This window comes from Dermacentor andersoni, chromosome 9 (assembly GCF_023375885.2).
Source record: "Dermacentor andersoni chromosome 9, qqDerAnde1_hic_scaffold, whole genome shotgun sequence".
NCBI classification, from domain to species: domain Eukaryota; kingdom Metazoa; phylum Arthropoda; class Arachnida; order Ixodida; family Ixodidae; genus Dermacentor; species Dermacentor andersoni.
The window spans coordinates 21,439,006-21,463,319 of record NC_092822.1 but is presented as its reverse complement, the minus strand read 5'-3'; the positions used below and the strand labels follow the sequence as shown (position 1 = coordinate 21,463,319).

Genomic DNA, 24,314 nt, shown 5'->3' with positions numbered 1-24,314 from the left:
TACACTATAACCGGATGTCTCCACCCTGAACGGAGCGGCGGGCGAGGAGGACATCGAGGCACCCTAAATGTAGGCACCCTGAACTACAGGAACCTCCGCTCCAATGGAAAAACTAGCGACGCGGCATGCATCTAGTAAAGGAGGCATTGCTACAACACACCCGTGCAAATGCGTGCTGCAGTGTACGAGAATATTCCAGAACAGTGCGCCCGGCTGGCCGTGGCCACTCCTTCCTTCCTCCATTTTCTCCACCCCGATAGGCGGCGCTGATGTCGAGACACGAAAGCTGCTGTACGGCACGCCAATCTTCAGTAGGCAGTGGGCATCGCGACGAGTGGGACGCAAACGACAGCGCCCGAAGAGACCGACCGCGGACAGGTGGATAAGGACGTACTACGTGCGTGCAGTGGTGTGTGCGGCTCTTGTACCGTTTTCCTTCGTCGGCGCACCTGCAGCGGCATGGTGAGTTCTTCGATACCTTGAACGGTTAGAAGAGTGATTAAACCAAGCGTAAGGTGGTGTTTTTAAATATTTTTTTTTGTAATGCGGACAAGGGATGCCTCAGAGTGGAGCCAAAGTTTCGACAAGACGATTTGGTTTTGTCAGGACGATGCTCTCTTTTCGTAAGGCTGTCTCTATCGCCTCATACATCGCCCGTTTTACGATTGGTGATCAGTGCGTCTCCATATTCCTGTCAACCTCGCTGTGTCAAGGGCAGGGCCGTACAGAGGATCTTTTTTACTTTTTGATGTGGGTGGTGGAGACACAGACGGCCATTTCGAAAATGTCATACTGACTTTTTGCGTGTGAATCAAGCGCAACGCTGACATATAACAAATAAGTTTTATTTGTTGTGAGGAGTACACTCTTAAAACGGTTGCACCCTTTGGGGTGTATATTTGTCCCACAACAATTAGGTGCCTAGCGCGCCACAGGCCAATCTCGGACTCGGCAGCGATCCGCGGAGATTTCTACGAAGGAGCGCGCAGGCCTAAACGCGATAAGATATGCTTGAACGTATACAGTTGGCCAACTCTTGCGCATTACAGTTCCGAATGAAGCTGGAAAAAAAGAAAATCCGAGCTGCACTCTCGTGAATGCGTGCAACATGCGACTGAGTAGCGCGACAGCCGTCGAAAGTCCAACCGATTTCATCGTATTTGAGTTTCTTTTTCTTTTTTTTTAACCTGCAACGCTGCAGTTTGCGTATATGTTGGCTGCGCGACAATTATCCTTTCAGGCTCTGCGCCGACTAAACAGCACTAAGATTTCTCTTCTTTCTTTTTTTTTTAAATTCGAAAGCTTGCCCTTAGGCATAATACAAAGCATTTTAGAAGTGCGCAAACAGATTTGATTCCTATGCACTAAGTGATAGTCCAATACGCACAAACGCCGATAAAGTTTGTCGACAAACCTTTGCCATGCTTGACCCTGGCTCGATCGAAGCGCGCGAATTTGGCAAATGTAGTATCACGTGATCATAACGACAGGCCCGCAGATATTCCGCACAGGCTTAGGTAAATACGCGGCTCGCGGTTGCTCTCTGCACGGCTTTAACTTTCCGAACTGTTAAGCAATATATAAAACATTGAGCTGGATTATTAAGAGAGGCGGACATTACTTGTACGAGAAAGCGAAACACATACCCACCTAATTAACAAAAATTTAATAATTATATTCTTAAAGAAGTACTTCACGGCGCATGTTGGGATTTACACATTGCAGCCGTTAAGTTTGCAAGGCTTTGCGTCGGGGATAAGACCGTGGTTATAGCACTGCATGCCGATGGGTGGGCGCGAATAAATTATCAGAACACTAATTTGCAGGAGGGCTAAATAAATTTTGGGTAATTCTGTGAAAAACCTACTTGCATTTAATTCGGAAAAATTTTGTTGATTCCTGGCAGAGAAAATGAAGGCAAAACTCACCATTTTTGAAATTCACGCCAAAACCTCACCGCCGGTACGTTAGCGGGGTGCCACATGTTTCACACTTTTTTTTTCTCTCTCCCTCTCTCACTTCTGTGTGCCGTTTTAGCAGCGTGAAAATTTCCTGAAGCTTGCTAATGTGAGCCATATTGGTTTCTTGGGTCGGCGTCTCCCCATAGTCTTTTCGTTGCGTTGGGACGTCAAACCAAATCAATCAATAAAATCTACCCGTCAAGTCAGAGAGAACAGCGGGTGAAAGTTGTCTCTCGCGTGGTTGCTTTCTTTTTTCTTTTTTTTTTCATTCATGAACGAAAGGACGAACCGAGACGTGCTCAACTGCTACGTGTTGCTTACTGAAAAATAACCTCCGTAGCAATAAGTGACATTTGCACTTCCAAAGGTTAGGGAAACTGCTACGGACGGTATCGGCACTACCCTGCGGCTCCTATACGTCGGCCAACGATAAGAGATGAAAGCGAAAACGCGTCCACGCAACCTCGGTGCGATAAGGAGGACAATAGGCGAGCATATTCTCTTATGAGTCGCATATCTTGCGACACAGTTGTGTTCCTTTCAAGGAGGTGAGACGATCGCTGCTCGTGACTGTTTGAAGCGGACCTCATTTCACCTCTTTGCTTTGAATGTTTGCGTCTGAGAATCTCCAGTTCCTGCGAGTTCACGGGCAGTTTCTCGCCAAAGACTCCTAATCGGTCACCGAATGTCCGCAAGTTGCAGCAACTTGCGTTCACAGGTATACTTACTGTAGGCTGTGTGTGTGTGTGCAGTACTGACCACGCCAACGCTAACTGCGGCAAATGTGGGTCGTTAGAGACCGCGAAACGCATTTTGTTGGAATAACCAGGTTGTAGAGATGAAAGGGCTCGCTATTACAGTAGAATGGGCTCTGGCTTCTCAAGAACTACTAGATCTGGGGAGCATACTAGGTCCCATGACTTCTCCTTCGAAGCAGCGTAAGGCTTCTTTCTTTTCTCATTCCAAGGTATATTTGCTTAATTGGCAAGCTCTTGCATATTTACACCAGCACAATCCCGTTTGCCATACCATGGTCATATATTATCACGTTGCAGTGAAGGTGAAGAAAAATGACAACGCCGGGCACCGGATTTTTCGCTTCATGGAGCGCCTTCGGTTCCCGCATTTCCCCAGCTTTTCTTGTATTTAATCGTCGCGAGCCAATGTTTATTTGTGCATATCTTTTCCGTAAAGTTGTAAGGACCACGTGGATACCCTTTTTGCCACAGTGAGTGACTTTTCACCATTTTACGGACATTCCTGTGCATCCGTTGGCGGCGTCAATCGAGCACTTCGGAGACAACGCCTCGGCCTCCGGGGCGGCTCAGTGCCACTCGTCCGCTACCATCATGGAATATCAAGTAGAGGGAGAAAATATTCTCCCGGAGGAAGTCACTCAAGAGCAGGGATGGCAAACAGCAGGTGTTAGAAGAGCTGGCGCCAAATCGCGGGAAGCTAACCCGAACGCCATGGCGGCGCCTTTGGCTCCCCACAGCTACAAGTCTAGCGGCGCAGCGCTGAAGACCAAGATTATTAGGGCAAGCCGAATGCCTGTTCTTCCCAAAGAAGATACGAAGATCGTTATTAGACCAAGAGGTGGGCTGACTATTTCCAAAATTGGAGCGGCCACGGTGGCTGACGCAATACTTGCAGCCTCCGGCATCAGCCAGCACGAGCTCACGCAAGACACTCTGTGCCCGAACTTACAGCAAAACATCATGGTGGCCAGCACTCCCAGACGAGAGAATGCCGATCGATATGCCCGCATCAAGCAAATCCGAATCACAGGCAAGATCCACGAACTCTGCGCGTACGAGACAGCCCCGCACTCCACGTGCAAGGGGGTCATTCGTGGCATACCGTTACAAGACGACCCAGCGACGGTGGATGGCAAGATTGTTAACCAGAACAATCCTCTTGCACTAGCAGCCAAGAGAATCGCTCAGACTGGGACCATCATCATCGCCTTTGACGGGCAGCGGGTACCGAATTTTGTCAGGTACGGAACGCTCCTGATGAAATGTTCCCTATATCGAAAGCAAGTGGACGTATGCCACGCCTGCGGAAGACTCGGGCATCGCGCCGATGTATGTCCAACACCGAGCGACGTCATCTGTCGGGGATGCAGCCTGCCAAATCCAGATCAGCAGCATCAATGCACACCAAAATGCAAGATATGCGGCGGTCCGCACCTTACAGCCGGCAAAGAGTGTGCGCATAGATTCAAGACGCCATACATTGTTCGCCGACGACGCTTCGAGCGTGCCAGGCAGCAAGAGCAGCTCCCCACGCCGTCGATCGTTCGATCCTCCGATCCGCAAGCCTCATCCAGCACCAACCTTAGGGGCAGAAGACGCTTGCGCTCGAGAAGCCGCTCTACAAGCCGACGGGGCTCCAGAAGTCGCTCTACCTCGAGATCGCGACTCACATCGCCTTCTCCAGCGCGCTCCAGCTCCAGAAGCTGCTCCAAGTCCCGTACTGAGAGCGACTCATCCAACAGCTCCCGTCCGAAGACCCCCAACGGCGGTAGAGGCAAGTCCTCTCTAACGTGGGCCGATAGGGCCCGTGGCAACCAAACGCAGGCGTTCAACTCTCAAGACTCGCACGACCTGCGTCTCACGAATGAGCTCGAAGAACTTAGGCGTGCCAATGATAGTCTCAGGAAGGAAAACGCTCTGTTCAAGCAGGAAATCAGTCGGCTAGCCGCCGAGATGGCGGAAATACGAAGATTGGCGCTCACACAGCCAGCTTCTCAACCTGCCGCACGCTCTTCGGCCATGGACACAGTGGAGGCCCCTCCCAAGACGGTTGCAGTGAAGCGGCGTGCCCTGGATGACTCAAGGGGAGACGAAATGGTAGAACTCCTGTCTGATCTCAAGAACGCAATCTCCAACATACAGACAGGTCTCTCTCACGTACAAGAAATGATCGCGCACCCTCAGCTGGGCCTGGTCGCCCTCAGCGCTAGAATACTTAGGCTGGAGGGGACCAGCCACGCATCTTTGCCAAGCACATCCACAGCACAAGTCCCAAAGTTGCACAGCGTCATTGCCTCACCCACGGAGGGTGCCATTATGAATGCGGCACTTTCACAATCCATTCCCAAGCCCAAACATGGATAACAGAACTAACGTCATAACAATGTGGCAGTGGAATTGCGCAGGGTTCGTCAGCAAACGGGCGACCCTGCGACAATACCTAAAAAGCGTAAAAGAGAAACCCCAAGTAATCGCCTTGCAAGAAACGATCACATCATCACCTATCAAGCTCCCCGGTTTCCTTACGGTGGGTTCCACTGAAGGAGGAAGGGGCGTCGCTATCCTGGTCTGTAAAAAGTTCACGTGCCTTCAGCGAGACCTTGGTCCCGCGGACAATGGGATCGAGTACGTCATGGCCGAACTCCTTGTCGACCCCCCTACGCAGCGCTTAAGAAGAAACAGTATCTTCATACTGAATGTTTACTGCAGACCCAGCGTTCACAGAGCCAGGCCTGGTGGTATTCTCAAGAAGGCCGTGCATTTGGCCGGCTGTCAGCCTCTAGTCGTCATGGGGGATTTTAATGCTCAGCATCAGGCGTGGGGCTATTGTACCAATACCAAGAAGGGTAGAGACATATGGGACGCGGCAACGGAGGAAGATCTTACGCTGATAACCAATAAAGACTTTCCAACCAGGAGAGGGAACTCGGTGTGCCGAGATACGACTCCGGATCTTACCTTTGTCAAGAACCTGGAAAACGTCAAGTGGACCAACACAGCCATGGACCTCGGTAGCGATCATTGCATCATCGAAGCGGTGATCAAGGCTGCCCGTAACAAAACGAGGACCTTTAGGTTCACTGACTGGGACTTGTTCCGAGCCAACCGCTCCGAGCGCGTCCTTAACGATGATATGGACTTAGACTCTTGGTGCGACGAGATAAAGAAGGATGCGGCTAGAGCCACCAAGGAGGTGACAACCGATCTGGAGGTGGACAGGATGGACAGTAGGCTGGCGCATCTATTGGAAGCCAAGCAGGCACTGCTCGCGAGATGGAAGACTCAGCGCCATAACAGAAGACTACGCAAGAAAATTTCCGATATAAACAAGATGATAGAGGCTCATTGCAAGGTGCTATGCAAGCAGCAATGGGACGAACTGTGCGACTCGGTGGAGGGCCAGCTCAAGAACGGTAAAAGCTGGGGTCTCCTTAGGCACCTACTGCACGATGGCAACACCAAGTCCAACCAGAAGAGAGCTTTGGCGAAAGCTGTCCATTTGGCGACCGACTCGACTCCAGATGAGGCAGTCACGGAGCACAAGTACCTGGAGGCCACGGACGATCCGGTGCCCCCCCAGTTTCCCGAGTACGAAGGGCGTGACGTACCATCTATGGACGAGGATTTTACCGTGGCTGAGGTCAAGCGAGTTCTCGCATCCCTCAACGGCAGATCTGCCCCTGGGCCCGACGGGATCACCAACAAAATGCTCAAGCATCTCGACGACGCCTCAATCGAGTTCCTTACGCACAAGATAAATGATATCTGGTGCAGCGGCCTCATTCCCAAGAGCTGGAAAGCAGCCCACACAGTACTCATACCGAAGCCAGGTAAGGCGCCGAGCATCGACAATCTAAGGCCCATCTCCCTGACGTCGTGTGTTGGAAAGATGGCCGAGCACGCCATGCTTAACCGCCTCACTGACCATCTCGAGTCTAACGAATGCTATACACACAACATGATTGGCTTTCGGTCGGGGCTTTCGACTCAGGACGCCATGAGACTGATCAAGCACCAGATCATTGACTCTACCTCCGCCGACACTAAGGCAATTCTCGGCTTGGATCTGGAAAAGGCTTTTGACAACATATCGCACGCCTTTATTCTCAAGAGCCTGACAGAGTGTAACGTTGGCAAACGGGCGTACAATTTCGTGCGCTCCTTCCTTTCCTCAAGGTCCACTAGACTCAAGATTGACGAGTTTTTGACCCACGAAATCCAGCTTGGGCCAAAGGGAACACCTCAGGGGGCAGTGATCTCTCCGACGCTGTTCAACATCTCCCTGATCAACCTGTCGAGGGCCTTGAACAAAATCCCGAACATTAACCACACGATCTACGCGGATGACATCACCATCTGGTGCTCCAATGGATGTGAAGGGCAGGTCGAGGGTGCTTTGCAAGAGGCCATCGATGTGACGGAGCGGTATCTTATCCCCACCGGGCTAAGGTGCTCGCCCGCTAAATCCGAGCTCTTGCTCTACAAGAAGAGGCCCAGAGGTGGTTCACACCGGTCCTGGAAGCCAGCAACAGAGAGCCGCATTACGTTACTCACCGGTAAGGGCTCCCCAGTACCGCGGGTTGACACTATCAGGGTTCTAGGAATGTTCATCGAGTAGAACGGGGCCAATGGAGCCGCCCTCAAACGCATTTGCTCCAAGACCGAAAGCGCCCTCGGCCTGATCCGAAGAATCGCCAACAGGTACCGCGGAATCAAGGAAGACAATCTGATCCGGATTATCCACGCCTTCGTGTTATGCCACCTCGCTTATTCAGGGGCTATGCACAACTGGCTCGTATCGGAGCGCAACAAGATCAATGTCCTAATCAGAAGAGTCTTCAAGTTTGCCCTCGGCCTTCCCATCCGAACGCACACAAAAGACCTCCTCAATTTGGGAATTCACAACACGTTCGAAGAAATCATTGAAGCCCAAGAATTTTCCCAGTTTGTCAGACTTTCCGGTACGCCAGCGGGCCGAGCCATACTTGGCAAGCTGGGACGTAACCCCACGGTCGTCAGTCTCGACGCTGTGAAGCTGCCTAGCGACGTAAGGTCCAAGATTTACATACACCGGTTGCCACGAAATATGCATCCCACCTACAACGAAGGACGAAGACGAGCCAGGGGTAAAGCTCTGCTCGCCAGTGCCCGCTTGAACAAGGACCGAACATGCTTCGTAGACGCTGCTTCGTATGTTCAAGAAGAGGCCTTCTCCTCAGTGGTCATCGACGGTGATTCTAAAATCCTTAGCTGCGCTACCGTCCGCACTTCTAATTCCAGCGTTGCAGAGCAGGTTGCTATTGCTCTTGCATTAACGGACAGTGTACACGACACGATTTATTCTGATTCCAAGGCCGCTGTCAGGGCCTCTCAGATGGGAATGGTGGCTCCCCAGGCCCTACGTATCATCCAAAGTGCCAAAGACATGAAACATCACTCTTTGGCCTGGTTCCCTGCGCACCTTGGAACCATTGAGGGTGCCTCGATCAACCCCAACGAGGAGGCGCACTCGGCTGCACGAGGTTTGACTGACCGTGCGCTGGGCAACGCGTCCTCTCCTGGGCGACCCGAGCCTCTCTACTCGTACAACGAAATCTGCAAATATAATTATATGTCAAGAAGACTCGTACCTTCGCCGCACTCCTCGCTGTGCAGGGCCCAGGCAGTCACTCTAAGGCTTCTGCAAACAACCACTTACCCGAGCCCCGCGGCGCTGCACACAATGTACCCCGAACGGTTCCCAAGCCCGGACTGCCCTCTGTGTGGTGATTATGCGGACTTCGAACATGTCCTGTGGGGCTGCGCCTCTGCCGGTCCCCCTTTCACTCAAGAGGAAATGATGAAGTTAATTAAGGCCCAGGATCAGACCTCTCAAATCCTGGCAGTCCAGAGGGCTCGCGAGAGGGCCGTCAGGTTTCACCTGATGGTCCCCGAGTGGGCCTAGTCAGGTGACGTGGAGCTTGCTTACGTCTATAGTGGACCGAATAAAGTCGTTTCTCTCTCTCTCTCTCTCTCTCTCTCTCTCTCTCATGGAGCGCATAAAAAGCTAAACCCCATGAGAGTGATTTTGTGCGCGACGGCGACGAGCGACGGCTTCGAGCGACGAAACAGGCCTTTGCTTGAACATGTCGCTAGGTCTTGTCGCTCGGTTGTGGAAATCTAGAATTCGTCGCTCGTCGCCTGGAAGTGCCACGAGCGACTAGCCAATAGGGCGAAGCCGGAACTGGATGTACATCACTGAAGTAATACCGGTTGTCGCACGGAACTAGCAAACGATTGAATTTTTATGCGTGCAAGGATAAGAACCTATACTGCAAGACTTTCATAAATATTTATGCTGTTTTTTGCAGTAAAACATACCAACTTAAATTAATAAAGCACGCGTCACGCCAGTTCCGGCACGTATAGTGCTGCCCTCATAGCGGCAACACCGGGGAGACGTCGCTCGAATTCGTCGCTCGCATGGGGTACAACTTGCAGGCGACGCGATGCGAATGCGACAGCCATCTCCATCGCGTCGTTTGTCGCTGTCGCGCGCAAGATCGTTTGCATGGGGTTTATACTTAAGGCTTTCACCTTAAAAAAAAAAAAAAGAAAGAAAACGCTATGCCAAACCTGCGGGTCACGAATTTAACTATTTGTTGGGCCCAAACTTGTGCCCATAATAATCGCGTGACACTCAATGCGCAACGATAGCGGCGAGGACAGTAGTCGATATCTGATCTACAGGTCAAGTGCGTCGACTATTCACATAGCCGTACATTCCAGCGTATAGCCTTTCAAGTATGTTCCGATACGAGACGCTTATTGTAGCCTGCGATAGCTTTGCAACAGCGGTTAGCGGGTGAAAGGCAGGTCATGCACCCGATGAACAATAACAATGTACACGCGTCAATATTATGTTGCCTCTCCTTTTCCAGTCCTCCTCCTCCTATATATATAGGGGCCCTATCTATATAGGAGGAGGAGGACTCACTCGTAGCGCTGTATATTCTAAAGCTTGCACCACTCAGCCCTCCACCTCGTCACAGAGCCTCCCTTTGACAAAAGTGGTCACTGCTCTTTAGCGAACGTCCAGGTCAATTCCTGAAGAAAAAAAAAAGGTAGTCTTTTTCAATCGAGGGGCGGTGCAGTGGTCAATTCGGTGCAGAGGAAGAACTTCGAGTCAATGATCGTTTGAGAATACGGGCGTTAATCTGGTTCCACGTAAGTTCCACTAAGTGCAACATTCTCGCAGATGTGTTCCACTTAGTTCATGGATACCTGTATGAAACGAAATCAAGAGTTTGGAACAGGTAACTGTATGCCACTATACGCTCTCGCACATCTTAACTGCGCGTTCGTTTTGCGCCGTGTACAGACTGGTGCGCATGTATTACGGAGGCCACGACAGGTAATACTGGTAGTGGACGTGGACGATGGACGTTGTGTGCAACGTTATACTAGGCTGTGTGCACCGTGAACTTGAGAATATGCCTGTGCATGTCGCGATCGAGAGCTTGCTGCAGCTGTTCGCAGTAAATGAGTTCGAAGCTTAGGGAGATTCTCTCAAACCCGCCTATGTGTCTTTTTCTTTCCGAAATACATGACTGTGACTTATAACGAAAAGAAAAGCCTTTTATTCTTTTGTTTGTTGTATTAAAATTACAGCGTGCTTTCTCGGTAAGCGCGGAGACGTTTTTTTTTTCCTCCTCCACCAATTGATGCCATTTACATTGTTTCCTCTGTTTCCGCTAGCCTGGAAAAGGAGCAATGCCCGAGGTGGCAATGATCAGCACTGCCGAAGATCCACGATGTGTGGAAGGTCCTTCGGAGGCCGAGAAACCCGCTGATGGAAGCTCGTGGATTCGACAGAAAAAGGTAATAAATTGTCCTCGCTGCGTCCGTTGGATTCGCCTATAAATGTTTTCTGTAACCGCAAAAGAAACCTGAAGCGCCACACTGCAGGGACGCAGTCGAATTCCGCCATATTGCCGAATTCGCCATCTTGTTAGCTCTGATTGGTCCAGGGGCCTGCTGCGGCCTCTGATTGGCTCAAAGCACCATTATTACAGAGTTTAACAACATGGCGGAATTCGACAGAGCAGTCCAGAGTAGCACCCCGGTTAAAGACTGATAAAGAGTCACCGGGTAACTCAGTGAGGCAGACAAACACATAGAGATAACCTGTCTCTCCGTGCCGTGCCGCGCCGCGCCCCCACACAATGAATGGGCGAGCGATAAAGTGCACGGTCGTGTCCTCACGCGTCAATTTACGTGCGTCGCGCAATACATGATGTTGACGCCGTACGTGTATCTCCGCTAACCCGGTATTTCCCAAACGCTTATACATCTGCGGAGAAGCTAAAATTCTGTAGTGTTTACCAGCGTTTTGCAAAAGTCCTGGTCACAAATCAGTGGTATAGTACAAAGCGATGTGCAATACATCGACTTTGTCCGCTTTAAATGTAGGTGCAGTTTACAGAAGTGTGGGCGCCGTTTTATTGCGATAGCAATTATATGGGCACTCAAGGCGCATTTCTGCCGTCGCCGTGAGGTTCCGTATGAGGGAAAGCGTGTGAGGGTGAGCCGGCGAAGGCGGTTCAATCTCGCATGCGCGAGCGAAGAACGCGGCCCGGATGCGTGCCCTCTCCTGTGCCGCGAGAGGCAGGGAGGTGAGGCGAGGAAGGAGGGGCGTTCTTTTCAGGCGGCTGCTATGCTGCCTCGATGTCCTCCTTGCCCGCCGATCCGTACAGAGTGGAGACAACCGCGGCGTTTACTACTGCGTTGGCCACGCGAATCGCCGACGCCGTAGGGACGTGTTGCCGACGCTCGTGTGTCTTGAAAGCGATCTGCGACGTGGCTGAAGTGCGCGCCCGCGCGGGCCGCATCTTCAAAACGATCTGCGATGTTCGCAGAGTGCGCGTAGTGCCGGTAGTTTCGTATACGCTATGCTTTCGACGTTTCGTTCGTGCTGAAGCGAGACATGCATGACGGTCAATTCGCCTTGCTGCTGCCGCGATTCCTCACTCCAGAATTTTGACAGCGAGTTGCCGCGACCATCGAGCGAGATGTGTTCATGTTTACCTGTGCGCGCTTGACGCTTAATTTAGTCAAAGCACGTTGAGGGGCTAGTTGGTTTGAATCCATGAATGTTTAAGCGTGACTCAGCAAGGACGTAGAAAGAGTGCCGGTAGTTTCGTATACGCTATGCTTTCGACGTTTCGTTCGTGCTGAAGCGAGACATGCATGACGGTCAATTCGCCTTGCTGCTGCCGCGATTCCTCACTCCAGAATTTTGACAGCGAGTTGCCGCGACCATCGAGCGAGATGTGTTCATGTTTACCTGTGCGCGCTTGACGCTTAATTTAGTCAAAGCACGTTGACGGGCTAGTTGGTTTGAATCCATGACAGAATGTTTAAGCGTGACTCAGCAAGGACGTAGAAAGAAGCAGGCACACCAAGACAGCGCTGCCTCTGTGTCTGTTTCTTTCTACGTCCTCGTTGGGTCACGTTTACATATTCCACCATTGTTAATTTAGTTAGTAAGAGAATGCTTACAAGTTTATACCACCGATAAAACTACTACCTTGCTTCGTACAGATATCTACAAATTTGCTATCGCAATCAGTGCTTCACCTGCCAGGCGGAACTGCCAAAATTTTTTTTATTGCTTAGCTGCAGAGTTGTGAATGTGATATTCAAGGGCTTCTTTTTTGTTCATTTCTTGCGACTGTAAAGATAAAAAAAATTGGTGGTCAATTAAAAATGTATTTTCCACTGCCGGTAAATTTGATCACGCTCGTATAAACGCGCCAAGCCTCATTAAATTCACTACAGTGGATGTCTAGCAAAACCTCTTCGTTCACATATTTTTACACACACACAGTTGTGCGTGTGTGTTATAGGTGCAATTTCAATGCATCGAGTGCAGGGTCAAGTTTAGGCTTGCCTGCTTTTGAGGCCCGGAGGCGGTTCCAACATATTTTTCATTGTGTATTACCTACAATGACATGTGTAAATTAAAGCGAATTATTTTTAAATCCATCTTATATATTCACATACGCAATGGGCAGTCTCTCAATTCCCAATTCTCCAATTTTCCAATTCCCATTTCTCAATTCCACTCCCTCCACGGGAGTGGAACAGGTTTTTTTCAGGGAAATTGCCTCAGTTATTGCTTGGAACTTATATATATATGCCAGTGCCTTTCTCGTTTTTGATTCTTCTTTTTCGCTTGGCTCTTTGGAATGTGCGTAACTGCTTTCTTAGTTATTTTGTGCAGCCTCAATTCATGTCTACTCCACGTTGTATTTTACGCCACGCTTCCTCGATTCTCTAGCCAACGTACACGCACAGCTGATTTGTTTATTCCGTCGTTTCAATACTTTCAATGCCACAAGGACAAGTATATATAATAGCGTTGAAGATCGCGGTTTCAAAAGATGGTGCAACCGTCCGGATCACTGGCTATGGATGCGGGGAGGCGGTTCCAGCTGGACGAACTGAAAGGAGTTCCAATGCAGATCTGTACGGCAGCTTGGGACGTTGACCTTGAATTTGTGGTCTATGCGATGGAGATTAGGTGTATGCTGTAATAGACGTACGCTGCTATGCCGCTGTTCGGCGCCGTGGGTATGTAATAAATAGTAAACAAATAACATAGTAAAATAGCGTTCTCGAAGTCTGTATGGTAGGTGCATCTACGTCCAACCTGTGTCCGACTCATGGATAAGAAGAATACTAAATATCTTCAAAATATTTCAGTTCTATTGGTAAAGTATCCTACAATACAAAATAAAAATCGCCGACGACTGTGATATTCCCCAATGAGAAATTTTAGCACAGCTCTGTACTTGTTTTTGTTTCGCAGTATATTGGCTGGCGCGGACAATCGGTCTCGAGCGGCACGCTGCAATCGGAGCGAGATGTGGCGCAAGAGGCAGCGCGTTGGTGACGCGTGGGCGCGATTCACAGCAGCCGCCGCAGACAGACCTCCGCTCACGCAGCGCTTCATTTCAATGCAGACGACGCGCGCTACCCGCCGTCTCGTAGCCATCGTCGTCGCAGAGCCTGTCTGCGCGCCGCTACGCTTTTCTTCTGACGCTTTCGTGATACGCTCCTCCTCCGCTTTCCGCCTCGTGCATGGTTCCTCTGCAACCCCCTCCTCCGCATTCCTCCTCGCGCTCTCATCGCTATCGCCGTCCTTCATCTCCCGCTGTGTTCCGCGTTCGCTCTTCATTTCCTTCTCTCTGCTCGTTCGCTTGGTTACGAGGGACGCCGACGTTTGCACCACAGGAACGGGCGCCTAAGTGCTGCGCTCTAAAATGCCGCTGTTATGTTGAGGAGAGACTTAATGGAGAGCTTTAGTTTAGGGGACGCAAGCGGCTTGGGTGCGCAAGCCGCTTGCGTCCCCTAAACTAAAATTCTCTAATAATTCATTATTTAAAAACTTTTTGTGCGCAAACAAACAGGGACAAAGAAGGGGTGCAACACAAGGACGAACGCTTTCGAACAATTGGTTTTCTTTTCCTTATTTATTTTCTTTATTTCTTTTATCTAAAAAAGTTTTTAGATAATGAATCTGTTCCAACTAGGCCGACTCGCAGTTATGCTCTCTAACAAGCCAGAAAAAACGCAAAGAATGAAACACGTGCGGCTACACCATCTTGAACTTTTCGCACCCGCTCGCTGTGACGTCATCAATTTCGATGGCGTCAGATGAGGCCTCGTTAATATTTTTAATCGTAAAGAATTGACTAAACTGCATTCTAAATGGGCAAGAAGATTGCACTGTGCAAGATGCTGGAGATTTTACTAAAAAAAAGAAGTACTTTCAAATTTGTGACATCACTCTGACATATACGTGCGCTGGGGTTTCGACACGAAATTTCGATGGAATTCTGGGGTTTGACGCGCCGAAATCCCAATTATGAGGCACGCCGTAGTGGGGGACTTCCGATTAGTTTTGACCCCGAGGGGATCTTTAACGTGTCCCCTCAATGCACGGGACAGCTAGGGGTGTTCTTGCATTTCTCCCCCAACGAAATTCGGCCGCTGGGGCCGAATTTCGAAATGGAACTTTGACCGCCATTTCTTTTTCTCCTAATAACCAAGCTATTACCATGAAATTAGCAAGAAATATGGCTTTGAACGCATGCTTTACTAGTGTAAATTGATTTAGCACTTCTCTTCAATGTCCTTGAGTTAATTACCTTTCTGCGCCACTGTATTTCCAGGCATGGCTCGTGGGTCTGACCATCTTCGGTCTGGCCACGGTGGTGATCGTCGTGGTCGCCGTCTGCGCTACAATTTTAGGCCCTAAAAACCCGCCCATAAAAGGTTGGTTGCTTTCACGTGCATGCAATGACATCAATACCGTGTGCTTTTCACAAATGGCCCCGTTTTATAGGGGATATATGGTTTGGAGAAGAACCAAAATGTAGTCAGGTGCATCAAACGCCTTTCACTGGTGTCGCTTTTCCTGTGTATGTGTGCAAAAAAAAAAAAAGACAATTAGTATACTATTACCGCTACTGTTACTACCACTACTACTCATACTACTAACTACTTTCGACGACCTTTTCATCGGGGAGAGGGAATGCACTGCGTCTCTCGACTGTTGAGCAGGGGTGCAAAGGCCCGCACAGCTATCTGGCTGTGCAATGCTAACTCGGCAACGCTTTTGCTGTGGGACCACGCGTAAGTGCAGCAGTCCAGAGGGCATTATACGGCCGCGCCTAAACAGGGGAGCTCTCGTTGAAAGGGTCTCTAACAGCCTAACAGAGTACGATCAATGGTGTCTGCACTATTTCGACACACTACACACGAGCCGTTCTCAACTGAATCTTTTTTTTTCTCCAATATTCACCTATAGGCGTCCTCAAACACCCTGATCTGAATTCGAAATGTAGGGCAGTGACCTCTGTTTCTTCATAAAAGCTTTCTCTTCTAATTTATTTCTCTCTCTCTTCTATTGTAATTTTCTTTTCTTTTATATCGTTATATGGAAGGCTTCCTCTCCAGAATTCTTTGTTATCCAGTGTATTGTTTCTGCATGTCTGACTTTACATTTATTACCCTTTCCTCTGCCGCTGTCCGCCCTGTTAGAGTAGAAAAATCCGCAGATTTAACGCAATGCTGCAATCTAAACGACGCGAAGCTTGCTTGATTTAGCGAGGTAGTAGCAGTAGATGATGACACAAGCACAACCTCTTATCGGATCGGATGATCTTTGTCACGTGTGTGTTTCGTTTGCTTCCTCGTGCAGTCGGGCCTCGCTACCCAGTTGCTATATATACGTTAACTAACGCCCGTACGTGAACGGGGCCTGGCGACAAACTCTTTCGAAGAAGTCGCTGCATAAGCGAACTATGGATGTATCCCTACCTAGTCGCTCCATTGGATAAATGTAAACAGTTGCGCCTTCTTTGCTCTGTCCTCTATGCTATCCTCTCTCCCTGTCCTTCTACTGTGCCCCTATCACAGCGCTATTGACCGCCGTCCAGGTGCGTGCAGTCAAACCTAGACAGTTACAGTGCGGTAAGCAGCGATTCCGTCTTCCTTCCTTTTCCTTCCTCGTTTATATTTGTTAAACGACCAGTCACCACCATCGTTTGCTCAATTACCGTTCTGAATTCCCCTGTACAGGTTACCTTGCCGAGTACCAGAAGCTCCCTGATCACGAGGTGTACAGGCCGGCACCATCGGCTGTCCTCAACGACACGGACCTAGAGCAGTGCGCCGCCAACTGTTCGACCAACCTCGAATGGGAATGCCAGCACGTGCAGTTTTGTTCTCGCGAAGGAACGCAACGGGGAACCTGTCATTTGTTCCACGCCAACACCAGGCTGCGCTCCTACCTGTCCCACAGCTGCGACGTCTACACTCGTGGTACGTCTACATTTACGAACAGGCTGCGTCACTGTGAATGTACATTGCTCGCTATGTCAAGTTATTCGGGGTGTGCAAGTAGTTGTTCTTGAAAGTGAATCGAGTACCAATCGAATTGCGCCAGCAGCGAATCGAATCGAGTGTTTCTTTCGAATAATTAATTGCGAACAACGTATACAGACTTCTTCCCATGAATGTCAAATAATTTTCCCATCCTGGTACTCCCAATGTTAGAAAGTTTCGGTCGTTATACTGCAAATTATGAAACACGCTTTGTGAAATGCACGAAGGAATTGCTTTAAGTTTAACTATATTATCAGTGGCGTAGCTAGGTCGTCTGGCATCCGGGGCCCATAGGTCTTCTGTCACCCCCCTCCCCGGGTGTAGCCGGCGGAAAGAGGGGTGTCTTCAGACGTATATGACACCCCCCCCCCCCCCCTCACTGGCCCCTTGCACCCGGGGCCCACGGCCCCCCGGCCCCCCCTGTTGCTACGCCACTGTATATTATAAGCAGTTTGTTCACTCACTCAGGGCTCTTCGGGGCATACGTGGTCATGCACCGATATAGTGCGACGTAATGTGCCAATGCGTTTCTCTCGCATTCGCCGCTAAGTCGCCGCTGATATTCAAAGAGGTATTTCAATGCAATAAATTTTTCTTAGACTAGAGACATAAGCATGCAGGAGAGACACAATAACTAATCTGCACGAAACACTTTAGACAATTGCGTAGGCAGCTCTGCATAAAATAGAACAGGAATAATATGCAATCGAGACAATGTTTGCGAAAGGCATAAGTCACGTTGCGCTGTGCAGGAGACCCTGCAGAGACTGGCATTCCACACGGAGGAGCATCATCGCTGACGACAGGTACGACTAGCACTGCTACGCTAATATCCTTGTCTTACTACTTCAGTCGACTCTGAAGATTGCGGAAGGCTTTTGCGGCATATCACAAGGTTTTTTAAAACACGCACGCACGCCCATTCGCGAAAGCGCAAAACTTTGTACGTGATCGCAGTACATGGTGTTCAAACCAAGGCGTATATGACGTCACTTCTCTTGAGCCTCCAGTACGCATAAGCATAGCCTTCGTTAGTGGTTTTTGTTACTATGAGGCTGCCGTCGCTGGGGCACGCGATGCGGACGCCACCTGCAATAAAGTAACTGCCGATGCCTTTATTCAAGCCGATAAGTGTCACGGAAGCCATCATCGCGACAATAGTTCTGCTCACTCCGGTTGACCGGAGAGTCACTAGATAACGCCACCAGCGCTGCTGCTCACGTCTACGTCAGTGGTGCCATGTGTAGGCGGCGTACAGCAGCTGAACGTTCTCGACGTCCTTCCGGCTACCGCAATCGCTGCCGCCGCATGCAGACAGCGATAGCACAGTCTTCGAGGTCTGTATTTCCTACCCAAAGGGGGCCGTCGCTGGGGCTGGAGCGCGGATTTGGACATCGCCGATATCCGTGAACTGTTTCAAGAGAAACCCAACTATCACCCTTGACGAAATGTACGTTTGAGACAGTAGCAGCGTTCGTATAGCGCCATCTTGCAGCCTCCTTCAACCACAGTGGCTTAGAAGCATTTTTGCTGTGCATCATTACAGAGCTTTAGTTTTTCCGTCATCGTATTACACTTTATGGAATGCCAGGTTACCGGAAAGCTCACATTACAGTCGGCTACGTATCCAGTAAACTATGGTGGTGAGACATAGGTAAACCATTATTCAATGAACTTTGAAGGGTAATACGTATACGGGGACAAGCTAGAAGTCTGTTAGACTAGTTGAACTCCAAACTTACGGTAGTTGTTACGTAAGGTTGACCTAGTAACAACCAAATATATTGTGGTTACGATATGGTACTCGTGTGCTGCAGTAGATACCAGCGCAACAAGATGGCGCTACCAAATATATGATGCAGAGCGACTGAGGAATACGCAAGAAAGTAAATGGGCTGAGAGAGTGTTGAGGTATTCGTATGGGAAAAAACATTGATTCACAGCGGAGGAAAAGAACTAGGAAGCTTATACGAGCAAGTATGCGGCCTGTAGGGTAAGCAATACAGCAACAAAGAACGTCAAGCGGAAAGTCAGAGAGGCTGAAATAATCTCATGGGTGGCGGCAATGGTAAAGAAGCCTGCCATGAGTAAGTACCTAAAAGGAAAAAACGAAATCAGGAAATGAAATTTATGATAACTTATATAGGGAAGCTCATTACTCTTGGAGGCAAGATCGGGATGCCTCAGAACACGCACCTATAAAGCGAGAGATAAGAAGGAAGAAGACTCATGTGCTTGCTCCGGTAAAGCTATAGGGAAACGATGGATCACGTTTTATTAGAACGTGAAGATATCTGCCCAGCCGTCGATTTAGGCACTACTGGCCTCCTCGAACCCCTTGGGTTCAGCGTGAGCAGGGGGAAAGTAAACATGTCCGCAGTAGATACTATAGTAAGAGGCGATTGGAAGATTGGTGGAAGTATAGAAACGACAAGAAACGGGAGACGTACAAAAGCAAAGTTCACAATAGCGGGTCAGAAAATTTCGTTATGGGTATTCATTGTAGACTTCTCTTTCTTTTTAACCTAGGTAGGACATTAGGCAGTATAATAGCAAGAGCTTGGTGGCGCAGTCCACCGCCCCGTTCCAAAGGGGACGCTCATAACATCCATACATCCATTTATCCACATATCATAGCTGGTATCTCCAGCATTCCGGTATTCCGTAAAGTGTTAAACATTTACCGGAAGGCCAATATTTCACACTTTCTCTTCGTGTGCGCAGGAGTTTGCGGAAGACTGTCCTGGATTCTCTTGAGCTTGGTTGTGGCCGTCATTGTCGCCTAACCATGGCATCGCCGCCCTCCGACAGTGGAGCCATATGCTGGAAGAGTGTCGATGTCCTCAACCTCAATCACCTTCAATCGGCACACGTCTGCTCGGAAAATACTCTGTGCCAGAAGATGACAAGTGATCTGGGACTGCATTGTGCACCAATCTCTACGCTTAGTGAGAACAGCAAAGATCCATGCGTTTGTTGTCTTTGTCCTCCCCAAAATGTTAATCTATAGAATGTTAATTTATAGTGCTTGGCCGAGTCGAGTTGGCAGTTAGTCATGCCACTAATGTCCCCGGTTCTCGCGCTGCATTTTTGTTCTCTTTCGTGAGCTCTTGGGCGGGGGAACCTTTCCCGACGGTGATATATGGCATAATACTCCTGTGATCACATCAAGACAGGTTATGTTTGATATATCGCATAATACTCTTGTGATCACATCAAGGCAGGATATGTTTGTACTGTTATAGCACTGGTCCTTGCAACAGAGATCTGCTAATAAACCACCCCTAGTTCATCGGCAATGTGGGCTGCCCCCCCCCCCCCCACCCCCCACCCTAAAGAAAAAACCCAGACTCGCGGAGCGGTGGGCAGTGCCCCTATTCAGTATTCTCATTCCACGTAAATTCCAGCTCTAACTGAAAAATGTTTGCCGATGTTTTCTACTGAACTAAATGGAACGGTGTTCCGCGTATAACTGCAAAGCACACTTTATTTTATGTTTTAGATACACATAGCAATAAACGTGTAGAACAGCCGCTATTATCCGGAAGAGTTTCATACACCTGCAAATAGCACTTATCCCCCCGAAACACTATTTCGCACCACTCTACCTGGAACATAGGCGTGCGAACACAGAGTGCGGGGCAGCCAGGGGGCATGCCCTCTGCCCTCGCACCCTTTCGCTTCCCTTGGGAAGGGGCGGGCGCAGCTTTAGTGCACAGTCGTCGGTTCCCTTTCCCGCAAGCCCCTTCGATAGTTGCTTTTGTGTTCTGTTGAGCAGGGCATTGCGCTGTCTGCCAGCTATATGCTTCCACCATTCATTCACCCATTGGTCAGAAAGAATGCAAGCTTTTGCAAACAAGCACAGGATGTGTAAGAGCTAGAACATTTAATTACTCAGTTTACCCGTGCTTGTTAGCATCCCAAATACTTCATGCCTTCTGCCTTGAAGAGCACAATGTAACATATCTTGTGTAGTAGCAGGAAACTTGATTTTGTCCGAGATGGGGTTTAGGGAGGGGGGAGTTGGGAGGGCCCGCCCTCTTCCCCAGGTGGCGACCAGACCTTGTGCTTTCGTGGCATCTTCGGTCGGCCATCTGGACGACCCAGAGTTTGAGATCCGGGTGCGTGTATACGTGTGTGTGTCTGTGTGTGTGTCTGTGTGTATTATATATTTTTGCGGGGACGGTATAAAAGTTCACAAGTTACTGCATTTGCTGTAATACATCAGCATTCGCGCAGAGATCTGTTGCAGAGTTCGCGAATCGTGTAGTTTTACGACTTTCTACGGGTATTCGTGCACGTGTGACACGTGAAATTGTACTTCGTTGCATACAGTAACGTTTCGATCAACTGTGTGAAGTGTTTGGACTCAATAAAATGTTACTGAAAAGAGAATCGAATGCCCTCTCGAGCTGTTTGTTTGCGTGTGTGTCACGATGCAAACTCGCGAACCCTCGAGTCGCGTTGTCTATATATCCTGTCCCAAAGCAACACTAAGGCACTTAACAGTGGTGCCTCCGTAATAATGTTGCTCACCTGGGGTTCTTTAAGCACACGAGCGTTCTTGCATTTAGCCCCCATCGAAATGATGCCGCCACAGGTGGGATCGCACCCGCGACCTCGTGCTCTTTAGCAGAACGCCACGGGATATATACTGCGCGATCACGGCGTGTCAGATCAGTTCTGCCAAGGCCCACCAAGAGATTACATATGTCTTGCTGCTGCTAATATTCAGGAAGTATGGCGTCATTTCTTTTTCTTTTTTTCGTAGCTGTCGCGTTCTTTTGAGGGCATTTAAACATGCGCTTACAGTAAAAGTGCATTCCTTGACAGTTCAGCGACTTGACCGTCCTGTCTTAACTTTATTTCACTTCATGTACCAACCACGCCCACCAATAATGGTTCCCTTGAAGCCCGCGATGTGGCGGAATGTTAACGGAGGGGGAAAAAATTGCCATCCACGCGACAGCAGCCACGACGCTATACAAAGGGAACCGACACGCATACGGTTTCGACAGAAAGAAAGCTTTGCAGTTGAACACAAAATTCGCCCTTGTTCGCGGATCGAACCGCCAAGTGAGCTAATCGGGAGGCCTGCAGAGCGAAGGCAAATCAATCGATAGCTCGAAGCACGCGGACACTGAATAGTTAAAAATTAAATTATGGGGCTTTTCGTGCCAAAACTACTTTCTGATTATGAGGCAAACCGTAGTTGAGGACTCCGGAAATTTCGACCACCTGGGGTTTCTTTAACGTACACCCAAATCTAAGCACACGGGTGTTTTCACATTTAGCCCCCACCGAAATGCGGCCGCCGTGGCCGGGATTCAATCCCGCGACCTCGTGCTCAGCAGCCTAACACCATAGCGACTGAGCAAACGGCGGGTACACACTGAATACGACAAACCTGTTCTGGGAAAGCCAATGAAAGGGAAAATTGAAGCGCTCAGTCGTCACGCTAAGCCAAGCAACACGAAATAACACGCTGCCCTGTTGCAAAAAGCCGTGCCCTCGCCCTCACTTCTTTACCTGCGGCGCTTGTCATCTTCTGTTCCTTTTGCCATCTCACTATTCGTATAAACTAAACGCTCCCAGTAACAAAACCATTGTTGGAAGTTTAGGCCGGCTATTACCTTATTCCGTCTGTGTCCGTACAACGGTTTCTGCTACCTAAATAAAGTTTGGTTATGGATTAACACCATCCGGCCGAATCTCCGCCCGATGGTACAGGTTTCCAGATAGGCGCCGTTTGACTTGTAATAATACGGTAGCTGCAGTTTCCCTCACTAACAAAACGCTGTTCCATGCATTGAAGCACAAAAAATAAATGGAACGATAATTTATTTGGTCGCACATTTTGGGAATGGACATCTCAATACTTCCAACACTGGTGTCATATCCTCACAATTAGTTGCTAATGGATATCATTTGCCTTGCGAATTGACCAGCTACGAGTCTGAAATTGCATTATATGCAGTAAATTAAGTAATTATTTAAACATTTTATTAGTAAGCTTTTCTTTTATTAATCTATTGTGCAAGTACCCCTCTTCGAGTATTACGGCTCAAGGACAATTGCGATATGAATTATGCATCGTCTAAAAACAAAGCGCGCACACAAACACGCACACAAACAATGCATGCAGTAAATATCAACCACCAAACCTGATTACGCCACGCATATTTAACCACAGTTTGTCTATAAGCGTACAAAAAGCGTTTCTAGGTTTGTACTTAAAACCTGTTCAACAAAAGAAAACTTGATTAAGGTCATTTCCTCGCAATTAACGCCTTGTTTATAATGTGAAAACGCATTAAACCCTAGTTACACTTCGCAAATAGCGTTAATCATTGCCACTTCAATGTCTTCATCATCAACAGCAAAGTTATTGCCGTGCATTCGTAGGGAAAATTCTTATTCCGCTGTCTAAATTTCGATGACACCTTATAGTTAGCATGGATTAGTTTTTTTTTTTTGCATTCCTGTCTTGAGCTTCCTTCTGTTATATAGCGCGCCGTCATATCGATCTAATCAAGTGTTGTATTTTGAGTTGTGTCATAGTTGAAATATCCTGTGGGTTATATAGTAAAACCTCGTTATCAAAAAGTTGTAGGCGGTAGCAAAATTACTTCGTTATATCAATTACTTTGCTATATCCATTATTGTGTATTATGCAATATCAATTTCTATGGGGATTTCAAGAGGAAGTTCACTTACTTCGTTATTTCCGTTATTCCGTTATGCCCAGTTTTAAATGCGTGATCAGTTCTATGCCTACCCAACGAGGAAACCCGTCCATCCGTCGCGTAACACGGTATAGGTTTCAAGATGGGACCTGCAGCAGCGAGCGAATGGACCTTCGTGATGCCTCTCGCTTCAACGCAAACTAAGCGGTGACAACACAGCGCACACGAAGCTATCAGCACTCGGCGAATTCTGTCCCCACCGCAGATCGCTTTCAAGATATGTAGGGCCCACTCGGTCGCGCCATACCCAGCCAGCTGCCGCCGGAGTACGGTCGATCACGGTTGATAATGGTTCGGCGCGGACGGATAATGCGCTAAAGAGCGATAACGGCTTATAGTGATCGGAACGTCGTCATCGCACCTGGCGCCCCACCTGCAGTAGTTTTTTTTGGGTCATATCAATTCACCTTGCGCCGCCGTCCGCAGCAGCAGTTCGTGTCGTCGCAGCGCTGTCGCCTCTGATCGATCGCTCAATCAATCAATCAATCAATCAATCAATCAATCAATCAATCAATCAATCAATCAATCAATCAATCAATCAATCAATCAATCAATCAATCGGCGCATATAAATTTTGGTTGCAAACATCTCACACTGAAGCCTTTGTCCGCAAAAGCGTTCTTTGAAGCGCCGCAGTGACTCATTGGTGTCTCCTGCTGTGCACGAGGTCGCGGGTTCGAATTCGTGCTACGGCGGTCGCATTCCCGATGGAGTGGAAATGCAGAGAGGCTCGCGTACAGTGTCTTGTATTTGCGCCAAAGTGCCACCAGCTGCGGTCAATATAATCAGAAGATCACCACTATATATATATACGGCGTTTCTCGTGGTACCCGAGATCTCTTCGACCAATGTCAGCGAATCGATCATATAGCACATGAATTTCTGGTGCAGATATACTTCCCTCAGAGACCATC

At 48.9% G+C, this 24,314-nt stretch overlaps 1 protein-coding gene across 1 annotated transcript; it reads left to right on the top strand.

Moving 5' to 3' along the window:
* The first annotated feature begins 297 nt into the window (after positions 1-297).
* Positions 298-21,049, top strand: LOC126527237 (uncharacterized). The gene is made up of 6 exons (XM_055068623.2): positions 298-462; positions 10,457-10,579; positions 14,938-15,040; positions 16,349-16,591; positions 17,407-17,460; positions 19,379-21,049. Exons 1-6 carry the CDS (start codon positions 460-462, stop codon positions 19,438-19,440), a joined length of 588 nt encoding a protein of 195 aa, XP_054924598.1. The 5' UTR covers positions 298-459; the 3' UTR covers positions 19,441-21,049.
* Positions 21,050-24,314: the final 3,265 nt, after the last annotated feature.